The sequence below is a fragment of the Sipha flava genome, unplaced genomic scaffold (assembly GCF_003268045.1).
Source record: "Sipha flava isolate LNK unplaced genomic scaffold, YSA_version1 115_pilon_pilon, whole genome shotgun sequence".
Taxonomy (NCBI): domain Eukaryota; kingdom Metazoa; phylum Arthropoda; class Insecta; order Hemiptera; family Aphididae; genus Sipha; species Sipha flava.
Window position 1 is genome coordinate 1185132 of NW_020271739.1, and position 17101 is coordinate 1202232.

General features: G+C 30.0%; 1 protein-coding gene across 1 annotated transcript; it reads right to left on the minus strand.

Annotated features, from left to right (window-relative positions):
* Positions 1 to 13956: 13956 nt before the first annotated feature.
* On the minus strand, positions 13957 to 16492 carry LOC112691079. The gene is made up of 3 exons (XM_025565219.1): positions 16469 to 16492; positions 14255 to 14525; positions 13957 to 14138 (listed from the first exon to the last, which is right to left on the minus strand). Exons 1-3 carry the CDS (start codon positions 16490 to 16492, stop codon positions 13957 to 13959), a joined length of 477 nt encoding a protein of 158 aa, XP_025421004.1.
* Between the last annotated feature and the right edge of the window lie 609 nt (positions 16493 to 17101).

A 17101-nucleotide genomic window follows, 5' to 3' on the forward strand; every position in this document is an offset into this window, starting at 1 on the left:
CCACTGCACATTGATTAAGTGCAATCGTTTAGGATATCTTTGTCGCATGACACCTTAGATTTAATAGTCCCAGCAAAAACGTAATTGTTCTACCAAAGCAGATTATCTGTAAATATTTTTTGCGTTATTTGATGGCACCTTTTGTATTATTGCAAATAATTAGTTTCGAGACCACGTTTCATTTGAGATATATAATTTAGTCTCGTAATAAGTACTCATACTAGTATATTATAAATACAAGTTTCATCGTTGTGATACCAATAAATTCAAAATAATAAATATATAAAAACGAGTTAGACTAAAATAATATAATGTTCAGGAAGTTCGACATGTGAAGTTACTTTTCTAGCTTTTCTACCCCATGCATATACATTGCTTATGACTAGAACTGAGATTTTGATAAACTTTGTTTATTGCATTGTTTTTCGAAGCTTTCTCTAATTTAAATTATTTTCGTTTATATTTCAATCAGAATAGGAGAGTTTAATTTGCATTTTTTCGAAAATGATTGATTTTAAGGTCATTTTTACATTTTTTTATGGCATCTACAGTTCTTAGTACATTTTAGGAGACAATATTTATTGTGAACGTCACAAGTAGGTAATGTGTTTCTAGGAAATAAATTAGGTGTAAAATTTCAAAAATATATGATTTGATAAAGTTACTATGGCTGTGTATGTTATAATTATGTGACAAATAAATGTAAATATATACTATATATTTCCCTTTTATCTTAAAAACCATTATTATTATCCTGTTGGCGAAAAAAACTACTCCACGTATGATCATACGGTGTTTAATTTATTTTATTGAATTATATGTATTTCTGCTGGAACATATAGAACATATATACTAAACCTTGTTTACCCAAATATAAGAAAACATAAATACTACTAATACTTAATGTTAACATCGTCGCTTTTACATGATATTTATCATTGAACATTATTTTTTTAAATTGCTTTTATATAAATCTAAACGTACATATTTTTGTTATTAAAAAAAATAACCTTAACATCTCGCAAGATTTTAAATTGAAATATTTTTATTTGTTTGTCATAGTATGTCAAGATTTTTTTACGATGTTCCTGTACAATATGTTTTCCTTTGATTGTGCATTGATAATATTTTTGAAACGTATAATAAACCATCGCAAAAACATATTATATTGAAATTTACAAATACCTACATGTATACTGAAGAAAATATGACAAGGGACTAAATCATTTTGTTACAATTGTTGATCTCGAAAGAGGAACATTGCTGTTACGAGACTTAAAGTTGACTTATAAAACCAATAAAACTACTCGTAAAAATATAAATAAAACGTTTATCTGTTCTCTTTTGGACTTATAATTTATTATTTTTATAACCAACATGATTCTAAAATATAACTAATCGAGAATTTTGTACGAACAAAGGGGAACCAAAGGATGATCTATAGTAAAGTGGTTATATACATATAAAATTAGTATATTTCGCATAAAGCGTAACCACTGAAATGGATCACTTAATGTATTTGTACAATTGTTCAATTTTGTGAACATGGCTGCAATAGTGTCCGTACAACTTACACAAGACAACGTGGATGGACACTAAAACAAATGTACACGCTAGATTGTATCATACCAGCACCTACATGAAAGTATAAAATATATGGCTGTCTCCAAAGATGTGAAAAATACATGAAATTAAACATGAAATAATTTATTTCTTCAGGTCTATTCGTGTGGAAAATAAAGAAATGTTAATTCGGTTAAAGTTTTCTGAACGAATGTAGTTGGTATAATATATAAATATAATATTATTATTAAATGTATATACATATATGAATACAAGTACACTACACTCATATGTGAGTCACCCACTTAATGAGCAATCAAAATAACGAGTACTCGTGTATAATTTATTTATACACGATTTCTGACTAGCATATAATAATTGAATTTTCAATTGTTATACGAAATATGTAGATATTTATCATGATTTTTTAATTTTCCATAATTTTAACTACTTTTATTACTATTATTCAATATACTTCTATAGATTCGGGTATTATGATATATTATGACTGCTAGATATTCGGTATATGAGTTTTAGGTAGAAGACCTATAAATCATCGAGTCTGTTGTCTCGTCGTCGTGCGGTGAAACAATGACTGCGTTGGGTCGATAGTGGGTAGGCTATATCTTTTATGTTGGTGAACCACCGTGAGATAAAAGGATGAAAAATAGGTATACACGTTTTTTACGTAATAGCCGTGACAGTGGCCGATGGAAGTGAAATGGTCGAAAATGCGGTGCATAATAAAATTAATTGTGAGAAAAGCGGTGAGAAGACGGAGGATGAGCGTTGATGATAATGGTCAAAGTGCAACTGCGGACGGAACTGGCGAGAAAAAGACAATTCAGTGGCATCAATTATTTTATATCGGATGGAGAATATAATAAAACAATTGAATTCAGTCGGGCAAGCAGAACACGAGTCGGAAACGATCGCACGCGCGCTGAGAGAGACTGAAAGAGATTAGGACGCAAAAACTCCGGGGACTTTAAACATTTTTTCCGAGCTGGATTTTTAACGAGGTCTCGGTAGATTCTCGTTTACATACACTTATGTATATAATGTATTCCAAGACCTTAAATGCATTAAAGTATACGCGTGCACTCGAACCACAATGAAAACGTCCAGGGCGAAGCCGATGTTGCTTGCAAGTGCTCGGGGCGTTTCCAACGACTACAATTGTTTATCCGTATCGGAACGCTAGTTGGAGAGGAACGCCCGATGGCATTCCGCGAGTCATAGGCGTTCTCCTACATTGTTATAATTAGGACTTAGATTCAGAGGGTGGATATACGTACAAAATTTACTTGACAGTCTAATTTTCCCATTCGTTTACATATCATGATGACATTGGTTCAAATAATACATTAGCATTTGTGGCTTATAGATATTTTTATTATTTTTTTTTTTTTATATATATAAATACATTACATTTTATATACAGTATATATTTAATAATTGTCCTATCATTATTGTAAAAATAATATACACATAAAAATAACAAATATCCCCAGACAATTTTCTTTTTTTTAATACTGTTATTGATACATTTTATTTATCGACTTAATATGTAAACAAAATTAATGAGCATGGATTGGTATATCATTGTATATCCTTACATATCCTGCGACATTGTAAAATAGAATATGTTTGATTCCAGAATTTTTCCTTTTGTGACGCAATTTTTTACACATAAACTCGTTCTATTTACCATAATTACGTCGCATGTTATCAGTAAAGCTCAATTTGACGAATTCTTAATTCATATTTCTTACCTAATATGTTGCATGATAAATAAAAATAATTGAAAATTGGTACCAACCAGCCTTTGGGCTATTAAAAATAGAAGAAATAAATAAATAAATTATATATTTTAAATACGAAAAATTGTAATACTTTGTGTTGTGAAATTTTCTTACGATGTAATCTATTTATTTTTATCGTTAATCTATTTATTTCTAGTTAAAATAAACGTAAGAACCATTGTTGAACTGTACAATAAATATATATTAAGTATTAACTTAAATTCAAGTATTGAGTTTAAATATTCACATTGAAAACGTATCATTCATATTAATATTTGTGTTCATGAAAAAAAAAAAAAATGATTAATATTACTTTTCATTAATTTATTTATCAAAATATAATTTTTTTTTTTATAATCTGTATAATATTAACCTATTTATCAACATACAATATTTTAAAATAAAAAGTTTTTTAACGAGTAACATTCATACTGTAGGCGAACTATAATATACTATATAAACTGGTAAAAGACGAAAATAGATAAGCGACCTTTTGGAACTAAGCGAAATGGTGTACGATGCGAAACGATTGACAGTGAAAGCATTCGAACGCATGAGCCCAAATATTTCTCTGACCATTTAATAATAAGATATTTAATTTATAAATTTTAGTACAAAGACTCTAAGTACCTACTCTGGAATATAAGCGACAATAAATAAAATTGTATTGATCAACCAATAATTACGTGGCGTTTGGTCCCTGTATTTATCGCATCAACTTACAATGTAGATAATATAAAAATGCCTTTGATACTACAGCTATTTGTACATATTATTATAATTTTACTTTTGTCACAGTTTTATACTATTCTTAACAATAATAACATTTGATCGATTACATGTTATAAATCGTTTAATATTTTAATACTCTAATATCATAAAATATATTTTATAAAAACTGTTTTAAACAAAAAAATCTCATTCCTAAATGGTCAAAAAATCATTAGTACTTGTCTGATTGAATGTTTTAATTATCGGTTATTCCGTAGTATATACCACTTCGCACAAAAATGTAATTTAGTTTATTTTGCCTTTTACTGTTTAATACAAAAACAGTGCGAAATCTTGTTTTTGCTTTCCTGAAAAGTAGTAACATTATCACCTAAGTCCCTTTTGCTTTTTATTGATCGATGTAGACAAATGTAGTATTATCTATTATTAACAGTTGCTCTATAAATGAATAATAAAATTTTTGTATTTTTTTTTTTTTGTCGAAAGTTACATAAATTTCAACGCATACTTCTTTGAAAAATAAATCTTATCATTGCCATAATTTTGAAAAATATATATGTACGTTGTCTCGCAATCCTCAGTGATGAAAGTATGTATATTTCTTTTTATCGGTAACTAATGATTTTAGTTAATTTTCTATGTCCATTTAAATTTAAATATATATTCATCTCACTACTCTATAATTGAAGTAGTTAATATAAAAATACTTATTTCAATCAATCGAATTAAATAACACACCATCAACAAATTTAAACATCGACTAATGTTTTTGTATTAACTGGTAGAACTAAACTAACTAAAAGGGAAAAAATAAAAATCTTAAAATGCATGGTTAGTAATTAATAACAGTCATAACAATGACAAATATAAAAAATCCCTTCCAAATTTAAACAAATTATTTTTGAGGAACCAAACGAATATAAACAAAGCATGAGCTTTGGAATGGCTTTGGAATACATAATCTATATCGAAACTATAAATATGGGTATCGAATCTCCTCATAACCTTTTTTTAATTATCATTTTCACAGTAGATTTAACTCTTAACAATTTATGTGTACAAGATATTTACCTACAGGCCTTAAAATATAAATAAAATCCCAATAAATATTCTTTTTTTTATTTCGTTAAGTGCGGAAAAAAATTATTTTCGTAACTTAAAAATGGATTATTATAGTTAAATAATTAAACTTATTTTAATTTTAATATTTTTAAGTAAAAAAAAATCTTATATAATTTTTTATGTACTTTTCTTGATGATTGTCCATTCGTAGCCCAAAGTTATTTTAATTAAGAAAGAACGACATTTTTGAAACAATTTCATACAGGCTTTAACGACACGTCATCACATAGAATGTTACACACAACCAAGTTGAAATATATAATATATTTAGTGTATTATTAACACGCTCCAAAAAGTCTGTCAACAGTTTAATGCTCAACATTTTCTTTTATTGTCTGGCTGCATAATTAACTGACAAATATCCAAATATTCGGTTTGTCTCTGTCTTTTAAACAGCTAAAATATTCAAATAATAATATATGCAGTATGATAAGAAATAAGTAGTTGACAATTTTCGGGCAAACCAACGTGTTATTAGAGTCATAATGGTTTTCCTTTATTTTCTAGAAAATGTTGTATACTTTTTATTGAAGAATTTTGTAAATACAATGGTTTTTCAATAAAATACTATTTCTTATTGTATTCTGAAGCCTTAATATTTTGAAAGCTTTTCTTTTGTATAATAATTGTAGCATAAAATAGATTAAACTGTATTTTTTTTTTTTTTATTTTTTTTTTAATGGTGTTTTTTATAATTCTGTTACTAATGATGCACAAAGAACGCGTTACGTTGAATTAATGTAAATTTATTTCGATGCATCTGCACGCATACTGGAAAATGGTCTCTGATTCAAATGTCCCACGAAAAGCAATAATATTTCAAAAATAAACTATACTATATTAAAAGTTATCTTAGTGATTTATTCTCAAATGATAACGGTTAAACATAAAAAAAGGTTTAACAAATGTTCAGGAGAGGGAGATAAGTCGGGACCTCTTAATATGAATTACTTAGCGTATACACATATGCTGGACGTTGTCACGCACAAGTAGAGTGCAAAATCCCGTTGTAAGCACCAAAATCGGTATTAGCTATATATATATAAACATGTAGTATAAAGCGGACTAGCTATGTCTAAAAACGCGTATAAACGTGAGTGCTCGAGGGGCTTACCTCCTTTCCTCGCGGCTTCGAGACTCGAGTGTTCGCAATTCTCAAGGGAAATCGATAGATAGATGAGACGGATTTCGAAATTTTACAAGACAAGTGTGCATGTGTATACAATATCTACGTGCGTATTAATGAATAAACTCAAAATGCAGGTCAATCGTGAAATAATTTTAATTTCTTAATTCTGGACATGAACTTAATTTTTTTCTCAAAACTACTTTACTAAGAGTATATGTAAAACTAATATAATTAAACTAAATGGTATTTTACATGGAAAGCAAATAAAGTTAATTACATGGATATTGGAACCATTTAGGAGAACATTTTTTTTCATAATCAGTTTGAATTGTTTTATCCTAAAATGTAAAATTAACTCTAGTTATTTTTACAATACTGATTGGTTTGTGAATTTTTTTGGTACTTTGAGTAATAATTTCATAGAAATACTTAAAAAATAATTGTTCCGTAGTTTGTTACGCCACACATGTCTTTTTTCTATCGAGTAATCCTTTTATCGATTATGAAGTAGAAGAATTTTAAATCGATATGTTCCTCAGCTTCCCTGGAGAACAGAAAACTTACGGTTAATATAGTGAAAAACTTTGTCTATGGCCTCTTGAGCTATGGTTATTATAAACATGTATGTACGCGAGGAGGAGGGAGAAATGTCACGATTGACGTTTTCGTACAAACTCCAAACCCTATTCCGTTTATTTATGTTTCGAGCTATCACTACCAAATTCAATAGGCCTCGATCATCATTCTGACTGGAAGCAAAAGTACCACACGTAGATATATCGTAACAAATGTTAACAAGTGTCTAGAGTGCAACGAAACTTATGACATTTTTTTTTTTTTCTTGTGCTCCGAATACACGTCAACAAGCTGCCTATTTTAATTAATGGAGAATGCGTATAAGACTGCAAGTGGCGTGTAGAAGTTCAACGCGTAGCTTTCAACAAGGCATGCAACTGTTACTGGTGAAGGAGGGAGTAATGTAACTGATGTTTCAAGAGAGAGACAAAGAAGATAAAGAAAACATTATACTCGTAATTGCGGGGTCGAGGTATAACGAGGATCGCGTTACGAGAGTATGGTATGTATAAGGCTTCCGCCGTTTTCTGTTTGATAAAAATTACATATATGGATCTCTATACAGGGGTGTGCGCGTGTGTGTGTATTGTGTGCGTATAAGGACGATGCGCGCGCGGCGACTTCAGATTTCGATCGGATTTCGGGTTAGACGCACGCCCGCGCTGCACTGACGTCATCCGACCGACCGCGATTCTCGCCATGGCAACCGCCGCCGCCGTGCGGGAGAGGACACCAGCTGCATTTTTACGCGGTGTGCACGGACAGCAGTGGAGGCAGTGACCGAGGCTAACACACACACACACACACACACACACACACACACATACGTGTTTACTTACATTATAAATATAAAAAGTGTATAAACGTTGTATGTTACTCGTAAAACACAATTTAATATGTATGAAACGAAAAAATGTCGCAACGTATAAGCACAAACGATTATACGCGTGGGAGTAAAGAGGCCATGCGCTCGCGTTTTATAATAATAACACGCAGAGCCGCTCTTGAACCATGGTCTGCGTAGCACTGGGGATGGGGGAGTTTTCTAGGGGCTCCATCACGAACACATCTGAATCAAATTGAATTCGGGATATTGTTATCGGTTAAATCGTTACGTTAATAGAGATCGTGTATCACACAATATTGTATAGATCGTACCGTCTGGAAACGACATGGAGTACATAGCGTTGAAAACTGTCGTGCATGCCGATCAAATCATACGTGTAGACACAAACACACTATATGAATTAAGGTAACATTTTAGATAATGCATTTGTTTTCCGTAGCGGTTGAATCATACGACCACCCCGCAGAAGACCCTTTATTCACGCGTCTTCTATCTTTTATCAACTCGCTAAACCTAATTGAACATATTAATTGCTTGAATGTTAATTAACAGTATTGGTAATATGATTATTGTACAATACTTCTCTCATATTTTAAAATGTTCTATAAAACTATTTCCAATTACAACATGAATATACAATCATTTCTAACGTGTTCCTGTGACCTGTATTTATTGTTATTGATATTGTTTCACCGTGTTACTACATTATGTTCAAAACCAATGCGTATTATAAAAAACCAAAACTATGGAAACAGGTAGTCGATATATAATTGTCTATTAGTTGTGGTATGAAATTAGTGTCCCCGGTTAGGTTAAGTTTGGGTTTCCGTGGAATTTCCACAGTATCTTAAGCTCGGCTTCACGAACAAAAAAGTTTGAGAAGCTTTGCATTATACATACGTATATTTATGATGCTATGAGGTCGGGCCCGGAAAGGATTTACTACTTAAATTTTTTTCGCTCGAAATAATGATATTACGCGAAACAGACATTGTAGTCTTATAGACATGGAAGGCGGAGACGGGCGTATCAGCTGTATTTATAACGCGATTAAATTCCTCTCGGTCCACATCCCTCCGCACCGACACGTAAATCTCACGCGACAAACTGCCAATGCCCCCGCCAAACTCGTCCACGTGAATATCGTCGCATCGATCATCCAATAACACACACCGTAAGTCTTGGGCGGGACAATGTTTGCAATCGCTGTTACTGCTTATACGTATTTTTTATACGGTCCACACACATTGCGGAGGGAGACCACGCGTCAGTGATACAAGCCCCGGTATAAACGTAATATAAATATAATCAATCTCGTTTACGCCGACAAACCAGCTCGTTTACTCACAGTTTCGTCGGTACTTTTGATTTTTTTATACTTATTCAAGCGAACAGATGTCTCGTGAAACGTGTAGGTCGACGTTTTTACGATCGACCGGTAGTACTCTATTAATAATATCTATCCGACATTCCCACCCTCGTGACCATTGCCGCTGTGCAACATAAAGGATACACGCGCGAAGTCGCGCGCGCCACCGTACACGACATGACCGTTAAAAACGTTATGAAAGTTGTAAAAAGCATCTGCACGCGTGAAGTTCGGCTTTCGTACTCGCGGCTAATGGATATAATGTATTATAAATCTGGTAACGTTTTACAACGGTGGTGGTGACCAAGTCGCACTCTGTCAAAGGGGCTTATCGATTGCGCGCTCGAAGACGATATGCAATATTTAAATGCGTGTGTGTATGTATAATATATGTTTGCATGAGAGAGATAAGTTTGAATATGTATGTAAATTCGCGTCAAAGGTCATGTATATGGTATATGTAGAGTGTATACTATACACTGTATAGGAACCACTGTCACTGGTTGCCGTATACATAACATTTTCCGGTTGAGAATACCGTAGTAAATCATATAATGTGATACGGCTTTCTTTTGTTCTCAATATTGAAAACGTATTCCGTAGCAATAAGGATTCTGTTCTTCTAATCTCTGTTATCAATCAACCAATTCGATGTGAAAGCGGTGCGCGTTCGACGTAAACTTCAATTTTCGACTGTCACCTGACTTAACCAGTGTAAGAGGTCGGTGAAAATCGTTGTACTACAACACATTTATACATTATGATAACATATAAATAAAAGGTGTACTTACGCATCGAGTTTCCCAATACCAATTTATCGTGCAGTATTTTATATGCTCTTGAAGACTAAACAAATTATTTAACAATTTTTATTGAAATCTTAAATAGGTAGTATAACATTACATGTTATATATTTTTAAACTACTAATGTGTAATAATTGTATATTTTTCTTCGTATAAACAGATACATACAGTCTTTGAAAAATTACATGCATCGGAAAATGCACAAGTCTTACTTTCTTACTCCTGGTAAAGTAAGTAGAATCGTACATGAAATAAATTAAGTATAAAAATGAATTTAAAGATAAATTTCGTCCAAGTTGATTTATTACTATTTAATTTTTATTTATTAGTATTATGATACTTAAAATATCACTTGATATTATAAGATATGTACTTCACTGTAACATAGACGTAGTTGAAATAAATTATTTAATTTTATGTTTTGAATACATATAATTTTACTATTCATTAAACAAGTTAGTTTCGAATAATATTTAAATATTATATTGATGTTATTATATTAGCAATAATAAAAAGGGACATTTAGTCAATTTAGTTATCTGGATTTTTTATCGTTGTGATTTCAATAAAAAATAGATTTATTGATTTAAAGTTTATTAATGACCTAATTGCTAATTTTATTTCTTTAATTAGAAGCTAGATATAAATATCTGATATTTCTTAATGGGCGGGACCAGTTTTGCCCTGACTAGTATAGATAAATTTATAATTAAGTTGGCAATGGTTCAGTCAAATATTATATTTTAATAAACGACAAAAAGAAATGGTGCTTATTTGGTAGGTATCCGTTCTACAGACAATTAAACAAGATTCTGATTCCGAAAAGACGGCTGTTATAAAACCTATAGTAATTTTAGTCGAAATAAATCTAATTTATATATAATAATATATAAAATCAATAGCAAATAAGCGACAATGTATAAGAAATCCAAATCTTTATCGAATCTAGATCGAAGTTCATACTGAAATATTTTTTATAAATATTGTGTAAATTTGAGATATTAACAATACTTCTATTAAATATTTTGGACTAAATTTTAAATTTTTTAAGTGTACCATTTTTGTGAACTGAAAATAACATTTTTTTTTTTTTTTTTTTTTTGGAGAACAATGAGTATTAGTTTTTAGTGTTCTTCTAGATGACGCTAAATGATACTCTAAAATAACAATATTATGTAATTTAAAATAATCATTACCAACTTAATTTAAAATTAATTTAAACTACTCTGAGCTAAACGGGAATCTTATTAAAAAAAATTTGGGCGAAACGTCCTATGCGCTTTTTAATTGATAAATTAAACGTATCAGTTAAAATGTTTATTTTAACTCAATAATTTTTTTTTATAAAATCAAATTAAACCAAAAAATAAAAATAAATAAAACTGAATCATTTCTGCTAATGATTATTTTCGTTGAACAAATCGTTCACATGGTTCAATGGAAATTAAAATATTTAACTGAACATTCTTAATGAATAGTCATCATATGGATATGGTCTCATAAATCTCATAATAAACTATCGACACCGAACATGAGTTCACACGTTTCAGTCGCCTTACATAATGCTATACTGATTAATCGATACTGATAAATTTCTTAATTGCTTCACGCGCCATTTAGGCGCTTTGCAGCTTCCACCAAAGTTTTCCAAAGTTCTCGATTTTCTGCATCCTCAATACTCGCTCTAATTCTCAACATTTTTAAGTCATCTCTTACTCGATCCATCTATCGTTGACGTGGCCTTCCCACTGGTTGTTTTTTATTTGGCTTGTTAACGAGAGCCTGTTAGATCAATCTTCCCTCTGCACGCCATACATGGCCAGCCCATTCAAGTCTTTTTGATCTTAAAAAATCTTGTATATTTGAAGTATTATACAGTCTGCTCAAGTCTGCATTTTTTCTCCGCTCGTACAAACCAGTAATTGGATTCAACACAGGCCCATAGATTTTTCTAAATACTTTCCTTTCGAAAGTCAATAATTTGTTCTCATAACCCTGCGTTGTGGAACATGTTTCACATCCGTACATGACAATAGGGTGTAAATAGGCGATGTATAGCTTTATCTGCGTGTCTCTTGAAAAAAGTTTTGATGTGAACATTTTATTTATTGTGCACTACACTCGGTTTTCCGCACTTATCCTGCTTTTAATCTCATTATGCATATTATTTTTATGACTTATGTTAGCACCTAAATAATTGAAATTCTGGACTTGTTCAAAAGAGAAATTATGAACATTTAGATTTTGAAAAGAAGCTGGGTGCTTACTCATTAACATATACTTAGTCTTATTTTAATTTATTTTAAGTCCCATATTTTTACTTGTTACTATGAGCTTTCTTACAGTCTCTTCTAAATCCATTCTAGATTCTCCGAATATAACAATGTCATCCGTATAAGCTAAAAGAGTAGTGCACCCCAATATTTCCATATTTCGCTTTTCTTGCATGTCTCTTATAACTCTTTCAAGAACTATATTTAAAAGTGTGGGAGACAACGCATCCCTCTGCTTCAATTCATATTACTTCAAAATCCTTTGATGATTCTCCAAGAAAGCGTACTTTACAAAATGTTTTTGAATTACATCTTATTAGGTTTACCAATTTTTTTGGTATTCCAAAATGCATAAGTGCTGACCATAATCGATTTCTGTTGATGCTGTCATAAGCTTGCTGAAAATCAATGAAGATCAATTATAGATCTTTGTTATATTCATAGAACTTCTCCATAACTTTTCTAAGGGTGTATATATGATCTGTAGTGGACTTGCCTCTCATGAAACCACATTGGTATTCGCTTATTATTTCTGATAAATACTAATAAGTCTAGGTAGAATAACTATTGACAGGATTTTGTAAGCAATGTCTAAAAGGGATATTCCCCGGTAATTTTCTACTTTCTTGGGCCCCTCTTTTTTGTAGATCGGGAAGATAACAGCTGTATTCCAATCTTTCTCAAGCTTTTCTTCCTTCCATATAATTGAGATGGTTTTATGTAAGTTTTCCAAGAGATCAAGTTTAAGCAATTCCGCATTTATATTGTCTTCTCCTGGTGCTTTATTGTTCTTCAAGAACTCCACTATTGCCTTAATATCTTCCAAAGAAGGTTCTGGTACTTCTGGTTCAACTGTAACATACATTTGGTCTTTAACCTGTCTCCAAATTCTATTTGCATTGTCTATTTCATAAGACGTTGGAGTGTTTAGTAAATTCTCAAAATACAATTAGAAATTATTCATGATAATTTTAGGGTCTGACACAAGATTACCTTCATCATAAATCATAAGGTAGGTACAAGATTTAAAACCATCTTTTGCTGATTTACACTTTCAAAAAACAATCTCGGGTCTTTCTTATATGCTTCAATGTCATTTAGATTGGTTTTTTCTGATGATCTTTTCTTTTTTCTAATTAATTTGATTTGAATTTGATTTCATACGAGACTCTGTGTATTCTTCTACATTTTTAGTTGAAGGGTTTTGTATCATTTTTACTCTTGCCACTTTTCGCTTCATTATCGCTTCTTAACATTCATCATCAAACCAGTGATTCTTACTTTTTCTTTTAGTATCTCGGAGTGTTACTATTGCCTTATTTATTGATTCCTTTATTTGAGTCCAAATTTATTACGTTATTCATTTCGTTTTGTACTGAAGTACAGCAATTCAAACCTTCCTTAATTCTTTTTTGGTATTCTATGATTGCCTTTTGATCTCTTAATTTACACCTATCCAGTTTATGCATAGTGTTCAACTATCGTTTCTTTTCCCGAATTGTTGATAGTTTTAATGAAAGATTTGCTATTACTTAGAAGTGGTCTGAGTTCCCATCAACGCCTTTATAACTTCTGACATTTTTTATGCATGTTCGGTAACGCTTGTCAATTATTATATGGTCAATTTGGCTTTTTGTCTTACTATCTGGGGCAATCCACGTGTGCTAGTGAATGTTTTTTCTAGGAATGTAAGTGCTACTTATAGTGAGGTTTTTAGATTCTACAAAGCCAACTAATCAAAGCCCATTATCGTTGGATTGCAGGTGCCAGCTTTCTTGGCCTATAGTTGATCTAAGAGAATTGTCTTTATCAACTTGCGCATTAAAGTCACCAGATACCATTTTGATGCAGTTGTTTGGTAGAAAATCAAATAGTCTCTCTAGATCTTCGTAGAAAATATTTTTCATTTCCTCATCCTCTATAGGGGCATAGCAATTAATTATAAATACATCGAATTTTCGTTCTGTCACTCGCAGATAGCAAAGCCGTTCACTTACTGGAATGAATAGATTAATCTTGGCATTATCGAGTTACTAATTATGAAGCCTACTCCTTGTTCGTGTCTTCTTATCTCTTTACCACTAAAGAAGATAGTCGAGTTCCCAGATTGCACATTTTTATTTCCAAGCCACCGAGTTTCTTGTATTGCGACTATTGGTACTTTGTATTTTTCAACTTCTTCCACAATATTTTTTAAAACTCCTGCTTTATAGAGGATTATGACGTTCCATGTTCCGACCTTAGTCTCCAAAAGTTTTCCGTTATGAGTTCCATGTATGTTCCCATAATTATCCACATTCCGAGGCTTTGATAGAAGATTCACAACAAAAGATTTTTACTAGAATAGATTGTTAGTTCATAGCTAAACCCCCAACACTGTAGGACCGTTTTAAGCCAACTAAATTAAATTCAGCCCACAGCTCGAGACCCCGGATGCGCTAAGCTCGTAGCACTAAATATGTATTTTATTTAGTGTCCCCCTGAGAGGATACTGATAAATTATTTAGAAATAACTCAAAATAAAAATAGATTCTAAATTATTGATTGTCAATTTTCATTATTTACTGAAACAAGAGTTCACACGTTCATAATTTGTTCAGTTTTAATGAATCAATCATAATTAAAAGTTCAACTAATACGTATGACCCAAGCTCAAATATCTCAAACTATTCATTTAAATAATATAAATGTGTAAAATTGAAATTATAAATATTGTTTATTATTTAATTTTGATGTATTATTTAAAATTTTCTAAATTTAAATATTTGAAATCTGAACTTTTATTTAATGATTGTATAGATATAATACTAGTCGTTTTTAATTTTGAGGTTAACATTTTTTTACTCTAATAATAATTTTTAAGAAAAATTGTAAGTTGAATTTATTTAAACGCTTGATCTATTTTATAATAATTTTATTCTCCTTATGTAAATTTTTTTAACAGACTTCTTTATAAGTAGTAATAATTCTATAATCATATATAAATAATAATCTGTTTTATGTTAGAGTTGTTATTACTACCTATTTGAAGTTAGCAAGGGTTAAATAGGTCCTGGATAAATCTTCCTACCTTTTGATTCCTATGTTGAATGGTTTTTTTATCCGGTTTGAAATGTTTGGTACTATAGTACTATTGTGGATTTATCAAGTGAACAGTCCAACAATGAATCGATCAAGGCGAAGTATACGGGTTCGATGATTCTAGTTCGCTATTGGATACAAATAATAATTTAATACAAATTATTTGTCTACCTGACATATCGTTATTTTGCATTATTGTGAACTTTTTTTATGTTTTTCACTGAGAAGTACAATTTTCAGCTGTTATTTAATTACTAGACATACATTAAAATTATATAAGCATATATTTTTTTATCCCTGTTATTCCGTTATATTGTTTCATTGCATGTGTAAAAACATTTAGGACTTAAATACGGTTATACCATAAAAATGTTTTATTCTCTTTTGCTTGGATTAATATTTATTTTTCAGTTTCCATTTAATGATCCAAAATCAATATTAAACTGTTTAATTTAACAATTGTAAAACAATTAATTCAAGCATTGATACTGTTGTATTTGATTACTAACGTAAAGTTTCTGTTTTATATTGTCGTTCTTTGCAGAGCCACACGGTGTTGGAAAAGTAATAATAATATATTTAAATATAAATGTATTCATTAATTTCGAGTTCATCCATTATTGAATCATAATATAATTATTATATATAAAATCAATAATTATTATATGTTTATAAAAAAATTCACCCGGTTGGAATTTCTTGGATAAGACCAAAAATTTAATTAAGGAAATATAAAACAAAAAGTGTACGAATGGTAGAAATCTGAATTGCTTTACGTATACCTACTCAATATTAATATATGTTTATGACTAAAGTTATAAGGTTATGTGTGGTATGACCAATAAAAAAGTTCGAGAGGTACAACATTGGAAAATATAAATGTTATTATAATTAAATGTTATTATTACTATACTTTTTTACAGCTAATCAAGTGATTGACACTATAAGTTTGATGAATAAAATATTTTTTAAAAAAATATAAGCCATCGATGAAATAAAAAGATTTTTAAATCATTTTAATTAAATAACATGTTATATTGGTTAGTTTTTTATGGACAAAATAAAACTATTCAATTTTTCCATAGCAATAGTAATTATTACTTAATATTTGGCATAAATATATTGATGAAATTATCATATTGCAATTTCTTAAAAATCATCACTTACTTTAATAAAAAACGTTACTTCCATTTTATATCGAATATATATAGGTTGTTAGTCTTTTCTAATATTAATGACAACTTAATCATTTATAAATAGCGCATAGTGTTCATAATTTTTAATTCCAAAATACATCAAATTTTTCCCGAGCATCATTAATCAAAAATAAATCAAGATACCTAAAGTATATTTTTCTTGATAAAATGGGACAAAAAATAAAATCATCATAATTTTGATTATAAACAATCTTTTTTATTTGATATTTACAAAATACGAACTATTATAGTTTTAAGGAACAAAAAAATTATTTAAATTAATTACATTTATTTTAATAAGCAACTTATCTTTATTAAAAATTATTATTATTATTTTTTTTTTTTTTGAAAAAGCATCTATATACCTAAAAAAACGATCAACGATTAGTGCAATACTGGCACAATAAACTATAAAAAATAATACATAAATAAAAAAATAGTTTATTTAAGTGTTTATTTTTACAGATAAACTATTTATTTATATATTAATTTACGTGTATTAACCATTTAATAATTTTTATTTTTATAATATTTTTTATCATTTTATATGAAAAATAACTTTGTTTTGGCGATAACATTGCGGTGCTTATATATTATAATACAT